At 39.4% G+C, this 10904-nt stretch overlaps 3 protein-coding genes across 5 annotated transcripts; 1 reads left to right on the top strand and 2 right to left on the bottom strand.

The window, feature by feature from the left end:
- Positions 1 to 25: 25 nt before the first annotated feature.
- Positions 26 to 1283, top strand: LOC134177925 (uncharacterized; the record flags this gene model as incomplete). Its single annotated transcript, XM_062644702.1, has 2 exons — positions 26 to 48; positions 106 to 1283. Coding segments are annotated over 2 exons (1200 nt in total), but the record flags the coding sequence as incomplete, so codon positions are not given.
- Positions 1284 to 1434: 151 nt separating this feature from the next.
- On the bottom strand, positions 1435 to 5111 carry LOC134178088 (cyclic nucleotide-binding domain-containing protein 1-like). Of its 2 annotated transcripts, none has more exons than XM_062644876.1 (13): positions 4983 to 5111; positions 4700 to 4924; positions 3998 to 4160; positions 3792 to 3940; positions 3495 to 3622; positions 3300 to 3358; positions 3035 to 3110; positions 2830 to 2962; positions 2655 to 2761; positions 2381 to 2534; positions 2171 to 2235; positions 1633 to 1708; positions 1435 to 1574 (listed from the first exon to the last, which is right to left on the bottom strand). In XM_062644876.1, the coding sequence occupies exons 1-13, from the start codon at positions 5059 to 5061 to the stop codon at positions 1558 to 1560; spliced, it is 1431 nt and encodes a 476-aa protein (XP_062500860.1). In that variant the 5' UTR covers positions 5062 to 5111; the 3' UTR covers positions 1435 to 1557. The 2 variants fall into 2 exon arrangements, with proteins under 2 accessions (XP_062500860.1, XP_062500859.1); XM_062644875.1 differs by having other exon boundaries at positions 1633 to 1692.
- A 178-nt stretch (positions 5112 to 5289) lies between these two features.
- On the bottom strand, positions 5290 to 10883 carry LOC134178900 (nose resistant to fluoxetine protein 6-like). 2 transcript variants are annotated; one of them, XM_062645817.1, is made up of 15 exons: positions 10757 to 10883; positions 9575 to 9926; positions 9336 to 9511; positions 8976 to 9148; positions 8743 to 8918; positions 7793 to 7972; positions 7628 to 7721; positions 7277 to 7369; positions 7035 to 7200; positions 6663 to 6742; positions 6492 to 6605; positions 6292 to 6424; positions 6047 to 6233; positions 5751 to 5893; positions 5290 to 5686 (listed from the first exon to the last, which is right to left on the bottom strand). In XM_062645817.1, exons 2-15 carry the CDS (start codon positions 9798 to 9800, stop codon positions 5567 to 5569), a joined length of 2061 nt encoding a protein of 686 aa, XP_062501801.1. In that variant the 5' UTR covers positions 9801 to 9926; positions 10757 to 10883; the 3' UTR covers positions 5290 to 5566. The 2 variants fall into 2 exon arrangements, with proteins under 2 accessions (XP_062501801.1, XP_062501800.1); XM_062645816.1 differs by having other exon boundaries at positions 9336 to 9926.
- Positions 10884 to 10904: the final 21 nt, after the last annotated feature.

The following is a 10904-nucleotide window of genomic DNA, read 5'->3' as shown; positions in this document are numbered from 1 at the left end:
ATTAAACCCTCTCGCGCTAGTCTTTCCCAGTTCCCGTACAAGACCTAGGTGAACAGCCAATGATACGATGACTCTGTCGTGTAGCAAAGATTCTCGTTGTTGCAGATACCTTCAGAAGGCAGGCAAATTTTTGCTCGATCACTATTTGGCTGTTGGCCTACTGTTAGCGGTCTTGTTTGGTTTGACTGTGTCCGCTCCTGGAGCTTTCTTCGCTTCAATTGACTTCCAGTTTGTCTGCATTCCTCTTATATTTCTCATAACTGGGCTCAAATTGAAGACAGAAGATCTGAAAGATGCATTGAAAGCGTGGCGAGCGTGGATTTGGGGAATATTGAGCATCATGTTGGTTACGCCTGTTGTTGGTATCAAACTGTCATCATTACTGCCTGTGAATGGCAACATTACAGTTAACGGAACTTTTGTTGCAGACGAGACTGCTATTGGACCTTATGAATTTAAAATTGGTTTTCAAGTATTTTGTGTGGCTCCATGCACTATTTCATCGGGTATCGTAATGGTGTCACAATTGGATGGAAATTATGCTCTTGCGGTTCTGCTCACTGTTGTCACAAATATTCTTAGTGTTTTCACTATGTCTCCTCTTCTTTCCCTTCTTGCATCTTTTAGTTCCACGGGTAGTCTAAGTATTGGAAGCATCCTTCTTAAGTTATTGTTGACCGTGTTGGTACCGATTGTTGTGGGGAAAGTTCTCAGTTTGATAAAACGAGTGAGACAGGTTGTTACAAGGTTTGGCAAGCCGCTTAAGTTTGCCAGCATGTCTCTACTCATTCTCATCCCATGGATGAAAATCAGCAAGGCAAACAAGTCTGGCAGTTTTAGTGGTATTTCTGCTGTGAACATTGTGTCAATTATTGGCTTTGCTGTTGCATTGCATTTCTCTTTCCTTCTCATCAACACAGTGGCATCTTTTCTTCTCATTTTGTCTAAAGAAGCACGGAAGGCTATCATCATTCTTGCTAGCCAGAAGACTCTGCCTATAGCTTTGTCTGTTTTGGCTTATTTGCCTGCATCTGTTGGAGACGAAGGTTTACTGACTATTCCCGTTATCATATCTCACATGTCACAGATTATTGCTGATGCATTCATTGTGTCACTGTGGCTGCGTTATGAATCAAACAAACACAAGACTACAGAGGAAATGGAGATGAGAATAATAGATGAACAAATGGAAACTGAAACTTTGGTGGATGAAGAGGAGACAGAACTTAATGCTGAAGATGACAAAGAAAGTAGATACGAAGAACAAAGACAAGACAAATAGGCATAAGTTTCAGAGGAGTTAGAAATGAGAGCTGATGGAAAAGTCTGCTTCTGTTCCACACCTTTGAATGTACAGTCATATTACAACATCAAGTCTCATCTGCATTTTGTAATCTATAAATACTGTAATGTCAAGATTAATCTCTATTTCTATGTTAATGTCTACTTTGCAGTCATTAATTTCATAATTATTTTGATTACTATAATCACTATGGCTGTCGCTGTTGATGCTGCCATTTTCCAATACCAGGGATGATACCTCTGCTGTTGATAACGTCAGACACAACACCTTGCTGCTCAAGTGAACACGATGAAGATGGAAACGACACATTTGAAATGCTTTTATTATACCTTGAATTGCTGCCATTCCTTCTCCAACTGCAGGGTGATGTATGTTCTCTGCACTTCTTCCTAATAAGAACCTTGTCTATAGCATAATTCCTAACATGAGCATGATTAGTCTCGTGCAGCCAGCCCCTCCCCCTTTCGACCTCCCTTGGGGGCGAGGGTCTGGTAAGGTTCCTTTGATGTCTTGGTTCTACCTACCCCTACATTCCATGGGGCAGAAAGACTTAACGATGATCTGTTAATTGAGATAAGAAAGCAAATCATGGGAACGCATCTGGTACAGTACTTAGTATCTGCTTGTACAGTGAAGTTTCGCTTTCGTTTCTGCTGCAGGTGCTGTTGGACTTTGTTCTTGTTTTAGGCGAGTTCATTTGCTCTCACAGGTCACATTTGCTCTCATAACTCCATTAACAGATCATCCTTAAGTTTTTATGCCCCATGGAATGTAGGGGTAAGACTCTCTCTCCACCAAAGGAAGTCAAAGAGGAAGGGGCTGTCCAGAGGGAGACTAAAACGCATGATGCCTCACATCATTGCATACCTGTGATAATTCTTGACATCCCATTCCTGAATGGAGCAACAAAGCAACAGTCACTTCATCCAACTCTACAGAATGAGAATACAAACAAAGAACAGTCGTAACAATAGATGTGCACATTAATGTAATAACAGCAAACTTCAGCATGGGAATACAAGAAATGTTATGTCCCTCTTGTAAGAATGCTAGATAAAGCATGTCAAGGCAACGTACCTGCCACCTTTTCTTCAGTTATGATGCCTAAAACCACTTTCGATGTTGCAACAACTGAGTATTTCATTGGCAATCTCTGGATGAGGCTCATGTGACCAAAGAAGTCACCAGCACTTAACTTGCCCATCTTAACATTATGACCTTCATCACCACCCTATCACAAAACAAGTGACATAAAGACATCCATCAACAATAACAGCCTGTCAGAGCAGACACAGCTCATGACATGCATGATGCTGTACAGACAAAGAAAACTGGAAAAAGTTCACCATACACTTGCATCTGAAGAGCTGCCACTCTGTGAGACTTGCCTCAAAACACAACATTCTCCTTGTCGAACAAATCCAATGAATGGTGCCAACCGACCTTCACTGCAAAGAACTTGTAACAAATAAACATGAAACATCAACATGATCCCATTTCACCAATTCTAGATCTGATCCACAAACCTTCATTGGGCTTCACTCTTTTCCAAGTCAGAAGGTCAGCTGTGATATCAAGTGACTTTCTTGGCCATTGAGTTCTGAGTCGACAAGACTTGAGAAGACGTGATTTGTCTTCATATTTCTTCACTTTCATTTGCTGGACAAAATACTCCAGTAGTTGACTGTAGCTAAAACTCAACTATGCAATGTAAATAAATACAAGCTGTACCTCGACAACTCTCTCAAAGTCTGCTGCTGATATTTTGAGAAACACACATGGCTCCCTTGTCACAACAGATGTACATCTAGACAACCATATATATATATATATATATATATATATATATATATATATATATATATATATATATATAACCATATATTATATACAAATATATGGGTGTCACTATATATATATATATATATATATATATATATATATATATATATATATATGTTTGTTATATATATAAATATAAATGTTTGTTATATACTGTGTTACTGGTGGTTCTTCCTTCACTTTCAAAACTCCAAAGCATTCACCAGGACCAAGCTAGACACATAGCCATATTATCTACCAGTCAAGTAAATAACAAGTCTACAATGAGTTTGTGGATACACATGTACACAAGTGTGTGTGTGTGTGTGTGTGTGTGTGTGTGCGCGCGCGCGCGTGCATGTATGTGTACCACAATTCTTCTTTCTTTCCTTGGTGATGAGACGCAACGGTTGTGTTTTGCACCAGTTGTGGGTGCGACATCTGACATTGTTGAGACAGAGCCTTGCAGAATGATGTAATATGCACTTGAACCAAGAACTAGTTAAAGACACAAAACACTCCCTAATTAACATGTCGCTTTCCCTAGCAATGTATACAGCAGCAACAACAACAACACATCAAGCAACATCCAAAAATGTAAAGCACCAATAAAAAGGCCTCTAAAGCTGGTAGTAACCTGCCTTAATTTATTGTTTATAATGTCTACCTTGATACCCACTTCCTGCAAGCATGTCATGGCATGCAACTGTGCTTAGCCTTTCCAGCAATTGTGACGAGACTTGAGAAGCTAAGGGCTCAATTCTTGAAAGATGATGATACAATGATTTGTTGTCAGCAGCACGTCTTTCAAATGGCCTGCACACAGAAAAGCATAAACAATACATGTATAGTGGAATATACCAACACATGTACATTGTCTCTAATAGTTGATGAATAGCCTTCATTCTTTCACGTAGTTTCAAATCATATGGATCTTTGCAGTGAGTTGTGTGGATGCGAGCAATGTACTCACTGATATTGTGACTTGATTCATTTGATTCTCTACTTTCTGGAATAGTCTTAATACGAGGTAGTGCTAAATGTTGGTAACACAGAAATTATAAATAAAATAAGCAGAAATAAAGACAGAATCACAAATCATAAATATGAGTAGATACACAAATTTACTTTCCATAGTAGTGTGATCAGGAACATACGTACTGCACTGCAATTATTGCTAGGAAGTGATCAAAAATAGGAAGCATGCACTGAAACAACCAGAAAATTTCAACAACCTTTCCCTGTTCCAATTAATTAAATATTATATACAAATTAAACCAACCAACAAACAAATAGACACACAAACAAATAAGCTAGCAAACAGATCGACAAATTAATCGACCAATTAACATGCAACCATGCATATATGGGCCTCTAAGCTAGGGTCTAAACATGTACATGAATACATAGCACATACACATGTACAAACGTACAAACAGACAGACAAACGAAAACATGTAGACCAAGAGATCTGCCCATGCAGACACAAAGAGTCATGCAGATAGCGACCGCGACAGATATACTAGTAGGAGTACATCGTAAATAACAATCTAGAAGACGAGATATGTCCTATACCAATAGCAGGCGTTGATTTCGTTGTTTGCGATTTGTCTACAGTCCACGGTGCAGAAAGTCTTCTGGCAGAAAGACGAGAACTTGTAGGATGAAACATTTGTCTGCATTGCTGCATGAAATCTTCATGTATCTTCGCTCTGCTATCAATATCTGCTTCCTCTGCCTCCTTATAAAGACTTTGTAGCTTTCTCAGCTGTTCATAGTTCATATTTTGTCTCTCGGGACCTGCAATGCCTACACATGTAGCTACATCAACGTGCGTAACATCGGATGATTGCCTTACGTCTAGAAAGTAGCTGGCATTTTCTTGCGGGCCAGCTAAAACGCAAGGATGTCCGTCGATACTTCGCGTCGTCAGACATGTGTCGTGCGGTTTGGATGGTTACTACGTATCACATGCACAACATCCGGGAGCTGCGTGCGCGTCCTGGCTGCTGTTTGTCTGTCCCATTCTCGGAATGAGTTGAACAACCTTAAAATTTAACGTTAATATTAGTAAATATTGTTGCATGTGTAATTTGTAGTGACACATGACCATTCTGTCACATTTGCACTCTGTATCTAGAGGCTTGGTGCGAGAGATGTGCATGTTCCATCGCATAATTCAACTTAATTAATTAATCAACATAGCTACTGCATACAATACAATTTCCCTTTAACCTAAAAGCAATCCAACTTCAACTTTTGCACAGCATATATCTTTATAACCCAACTCGACTGCATGCAATATTCACCCCCAAAACAAGCACAGCAATGTTCTAGAAACTGGTTACTCTCTGTGCATATATACCCCAAAATTGAGTGTACCAGGAATAGTTGCACACACATTCCGTAAATAAATGTATCAAGTACAGTACAAACAGTCTATCAGATTCCTATTGTGCCAAGGAGAACCTTCTCCATAGCAGCAGCCGGATATTCCACACCCAGAGAGAGAGCTGCAGCACAACCATAAGTAATACCAGTCACACCAACAAAGAAGTATGCCTTAAAGAGATACACTGCATTATAGTTACGTACAAGCAGTGAGCTATAGCACTGTCTGCCTTACCATGTGCAAGTGATCAATGTGTATTACTTCTTTCAGAGTACCAATGTACACCATTAGAACAACAGGATGCAATAGGTAAGCACAATATGTCAATCGACTGAGAGGAAACCATCCCTTCCAACTTAGTATATTGTCAACAGCACCTGTAACATATGAAATAAAACATATGACAGCCGTGCAAACATGAATCACCATGACAAGTACACTAAGAGCCAGCAAGTGAGCAAATAGACAAGGCAATAAACAGGCAAACAAATCATACAACTAATTCTGCAACATCCTCCACTAAAAATTACCTCCATTTCCTGTCACACAAGCGTACACAATCCAGGCCATGCACACTCCCCACATGCAAGAAGAAAATGTCAAATACAAGGTGCTAGTCGCTTGTGAATAATGATGTCCAAGGTTGTAGTCATATAAACCGTAAACAACAGCCCCACCAACACAAGCGGCGATGATCCAACCAAGAACACTCCAAATCTGCACACAACAAGAATTGACACAACTGGTCAAAAAAGAGCAACACATACTTGCAGACCCTGAATGATTTTTCCTTTGTTGAATTTCGTTTTGCCAAGTAATAACCAACTGCCATTCCCACAATGTAAGGTGCTGCTCTTGTATAGTATTTGACATAAACCATATTAAGATAGTCACCTTGATCTGCATGACTAGATCGAAACAAAGAGAAGCATATAAATGTACAGTGGACAAATTGAAAACGAAACCTGCAAATACCTGAGAGGTGACAAAACATTGGCGGGAAACCCTTTCATGGTTACAATAACTGCAATAGTTACAAGTACTCCAACTAATGCAACTACAAGTGGTATTAGCCCCAAAAGACCGAAGCTATAGAAACAAAACAAAACTCAAAGTAAGGATACAATGAGTATGCAGCTGACTGACTAGTAAGCTGGAACAATCAACAGTGGACTCAGAGCATACATCTGTGTATCGGCTGCCAAAAACCATGTCCATCCCATACACTGCAGTTAGACAAAGAGATTAACATATGTAAATTCAATAATTCAAAATAGAAGTTAAATAACTTAAAATTGCTTGTTGGTTAATTAACATGCATTTCCCAACACAATAGTTACAGTATACCATGCAGTGCACGTACATGATGTATAATGGTGACTTGTACATACACAATTTATAAATAGTGCTGTTAATTGATATAAGTGCATAAATGCCATTCGTTTCATAAACTTTGCTGTGCCATGTGTGCATTGGACAAAAACCTAATTTCAATCATTAGATATCTATTGTATGTACATTGTCTTGGTAGTGTGGATGGAAGTTGTTGATGTAGAGCAAATTTGTCCACCAATAGTCATCACATTGCTTGTTGTCATATGAAGACATCCACAGTGGACCATCACCAACCTCAGGCATCAACTGCCAGAAAATTAGTAGCGCAACTACATATGTTGGAGTAAGACTACAATATCAATAAGATGACAGTAGAATTAATCATAACTTCAGTTACCAGAATAATAAGTTGTAGCTGGTCTCACCGCCAGATACGATGTAAGTAATATTTTATCCACACAAAGTATCCAGATGTCACCTCCATTTGTCGAATAGTAAGATACATCACCAACAAACCACTACAATAGACATGATATATATATATATATATATATATATATATATATATATATATATATATATATATATAATACATACAACACATACAAAGAAGCTAATACAATAAAACCATGCTCTTACAGAATCTGAGATGTATCCATATGGTCACACACACACATACACACACACACACACACACACACACACACACACACACACACACACACACACACACATATTACATGCATGCACGCACGCACACAATGAACAAATTTCACCTGAGAAAAAAGAACGAGTCGACAGAGGAGTAGCCATTGCCAATAGGCTGAAATGCAAACTCTTTATATAATTTCGAGACATCTCCCATGTTTGCTAAAACAAAGAAACCATGCACATTATTTATGATAAAGTACTTGACAATACATAAAGACATAAGAACTTACAAACATTCAGATAAATAGAGAAAAAGAAGTAACAGTGTGACAAGATAATCCATGTCATGCTTAGCGTTCGAATGCCGTGGAGACAAGAAATATTCTTTGAAGTTTCTTTTGTGTCAAGCAACTTGGGAACATTCCGAACCAACGAGAAAGACTGTAGCAACTGATACAATATGCCTAAAACTGAAACACAATGACAATGAGAAACGACATTTAGCTGGTTAGTCTATTTAAGAGTCTTGCAGATAAGTATTTCATAGTTCTGTGAAAGAACAAACACATACAGTTGCCTCATAGTAATACAAGTTGTCCCTTAAACATATTTAATTAATCATTTAACTGAATTTATAGCAACAGCAACAATACGTTTCCATTCTCTATTTGTCAAGTTTTAGCAATACTGTGTATTAATTCCATATGATATCACTACCACAATGTGTACTTTAGCTCCTTGTATTTTAATATTACTTTGTACATTACATAAAGACCACATGCATTTCTATTGCTTCTCTGTGCTCTAGATCTTCTAAAGTGGAATTATCACAAGAGAAGTAGAGAATGTTAATCATGCACAATTCGATTAAGTAAGAAAACTATTACAAGAAGAGAAACAACATGCAGCTTTTGGTCGAAGACCCTGAAGAGCACTTCCTGTTAGCAGTGATTATACACGATTCCGTATAAACTTCCCACTTGACTTTCACAGCACAAAAGTAAACAAGATCAAAATAATCTAGTCACAAAATCATGTACAGCATTGTACTATTGGACTATATAATTTCCTAACTGCAAACAATTAATTAATTAAAGCAAGCAATATACTAATAACAGTATAAGCAACAGTCAGAACAAGAGATTGATGACAACAGTAAAATAAAACACACACAGAGTGGTTTCTGAAGACACCAGCATCAACAAAATGTGACAAAACAAACTGTTTTGTTCGATCTTGCCTGTTCTTCGTTGCCTGGTTTGAACTGATGCCAAAAGACAACTGTCTTCTCGAGATTCAGAATCAGATTCAGATGTTGGTGCATTCAGTGGACAGATAGTTCTATCTACATAGTATTTTGAATAATCAATGGAAGTAGCCACCAATACTAAAAATGCAAGTAGGCACAGAATGACACTGCAAAATAAATGTTCACAAATGAGAACCAAAACGTTTGTGTTAAAGCAGACTCACATGACAATGATAGCAAAAGTGCTGTAATGATGATCTGCTTCATTACAAACGGAAACTGTCGTAGGAGTGAAGTAGACATATTTTTTCAAAGCATCATAAATTTTGTATGTCAGAGTTACTTCATCGCATTGTCGAGGAACACAAAGAGCCCAACGAAAAGCAAAAAGTGGTATCTATATTAATTAATTAAACAACACTGGTGCATATCAGCAAAACAACCACTATAGCTGTAACATTCCACACCAAACTCCGGTGTAGTGTGTGTGTGTGTGTGTGTGTGTGTGTGTGTGTGTGTGTGTGTGTGTGTGTGTGTGTGTGTGTGTGTGGTGTGTGTGTGTGTAAATCAATATGCTTACGTACTATATGCTTGATTACGTCATTAGGGTAGATTGCTGCATCTAGTCCTTCAAAAAGACAATAGCGCGCAGTGTCTTCCCCAAGACTCAAACATTCGTCGTAGTCCCCTAGTGCTTGCAAAATCCCTGATTTAGCTACATCTAACATGTTGCTGTGTAGCTTCCCACTTGCATCTACCACTAAAAAATTTAGAAACACAAGCCAATCACGTGTACGCGACAATATCGTTCCTTCTTTCTTACTTATTAGAGCTGTTTTGTTTCCAACTGTGCTTAATGAGCAAGGACCATCACCCTCTTGCAACAACTGCAAGCTTGTTGGCAACTTGGATAGCAACGACTGTGCATCATGATCTGTTAGAACGTTCTGTTCCGACTGGGTGTGAGACTGAGATTGCAAGAGAAACTTAGAACTGGGATTTGAAGATGCACAGAAAAGAAACAAAGCAAGAACACAAAGACGTAACATCGCTCGCAGATGTTGTCACTCGATACAGCCTCGACAGCCTAGCTGTAAGCATGTGACTTGTAAATGACGTCACCTTTCAGATTGCATCACACGCATCATATGATCCGCTCTCTGCAGTTATGTTTTCTAATTATTAAAAGAATCAAATTTTAGACAACGTGTGCTACGAGCGTAAAAAGAAGGACACCACATTAATTAATTAAGTGGTGGACTGCTTCGCGAGAAGCTCACTCTAGACTAGCCTCGCCCTAGTCTCTTGCACAGCCCCTAGTCTCTTGCACAGCCCCTAGTCTCTTGCACAGCCCCTAGTCTCTTGCACAGCCCCTAGTCTCTTGCACAGCCCCTAGTCCCCTCTTAATTAACTCGCCCCTCTTAATTAACTCGCCCCTCTTAATTAACTCGCCCCTCTTAATTAACTCGCCCCTCTTAATTAACTCGCCCCTCTTAATTAACTCGCCCCTCTTAATTAACTCGCCCCTCTTAATTAACTCGCCCCTCTTAATTAACTCGCCCCTCTTAATTAACTCGCCCCTCTTAATTAACTCGCCCCTCTTAATTAACTCGCCCCTCTTAATTAACTCGCCCCTCTTAATTAACTCGCCCCTCTTAATTAACTCGCCCCTCTTAATTAACTCGCCCCTCTTAATTAACTCGCCCCTCTTAATTAACTCGCCCCTCTTAATTAACTCGCCCCTCTTAATTAACTCGCCCCCTTAATTAACTCGCCCCTCTCCACTCCTCGCGCGCGCGTTAAGGGGGGCTGTGCAAGAGAGTCGCAGTGTGGATTGCAGCCCCGGATGCACTTCCATCACCACTATATTGACACACATACACACACACACACACACACACACACACACATTGACACACACACACACACACACACACACACACATTGACACACACACACACACACACACACACACACACACACACACACACACACACACACACACCCGCTCGTGGCTCTGAAGCGACGGTGTAAACACAGCTTCATTTACTAGTATCAATAGATCTAAATGCCAGCAGTAGATCAGGGCCGTCTGATACGGCTCTGCAGATAGTAGCCTCGTACCCAGGCCCTCTTGCAAGCCCGGGCGCAAA

The sequence above is a fragment of the Corticium candelabrum genome, chromosome 4, assembly GCF_963422355.1.
Source record: "Corticium candelabrum chromosome 4, ooCorCand1.1, whole genome shotgun sequence".
NCBI classification, from domain to species: Eukaryota; Metazoa; Porifera; class Homoscleromorpha; order Homosclerophorida; family Plakinidae; genus Corticium; species Corticium candelabrum.
The sequence above is the reverse complement of the archived record's forward strand: the minus strand, read 5'-3'. Positions and strand labels throughout refer to the sequence as shown.

What these genes read in the sequence shown, in the direction of transcription:
- LOC134178088 (XM_062644875.1), bottom strand. Translation starts at nt 5,061, where the DNA reads ATGTCTGACGACGCGAAGTATCGACGGACATCCTTGCGTTTTAGCTGG. An exon ending in ATGCCAGCTACTTTCTAGAC is followed by an intron (nt 4,925 to 4,982) that starts GTAAGGCAATCA and finishes TAGGCATTGCAG; the next exon opens with GTCCCGAGAGACAAAATATG. An exon ending in GGAAAGAAAGAAGAATTGTG is followed by an intron (nt 3,359 to 3,494) that starts GTACACATACAT and finishes CTATGTGTCTAG; the next exon opens with CTTGGTCCTGGTGAATGCTT.
- LOC134178900 (XM_062645816.1), bottom strand. Translation starts at nt 9,800, where the DNA reads ATGTTACGTCTTTGTGTTCTTGCTTTGTTTCTTTTCTGTGCATCTTCA. An exon ending in ACTTTTGCTATCATTGTCAT is followed by an intron (nt 8,919 to 8,975) that starts GTGAGTCTGCTT and finishes TTTATTTTGCAG; the next exon opens with TGTCATTCTGTGCCTACTTG. An exon ending in GACTCGTTCTTTTTTCTCAG is followed by an intron (nt 7,370 to 7,627) that starts GTGAAATTTGTT and finishes TGTCTATTGTAG; the next exon opens with TGGTTTGTTGGTGATGTATC.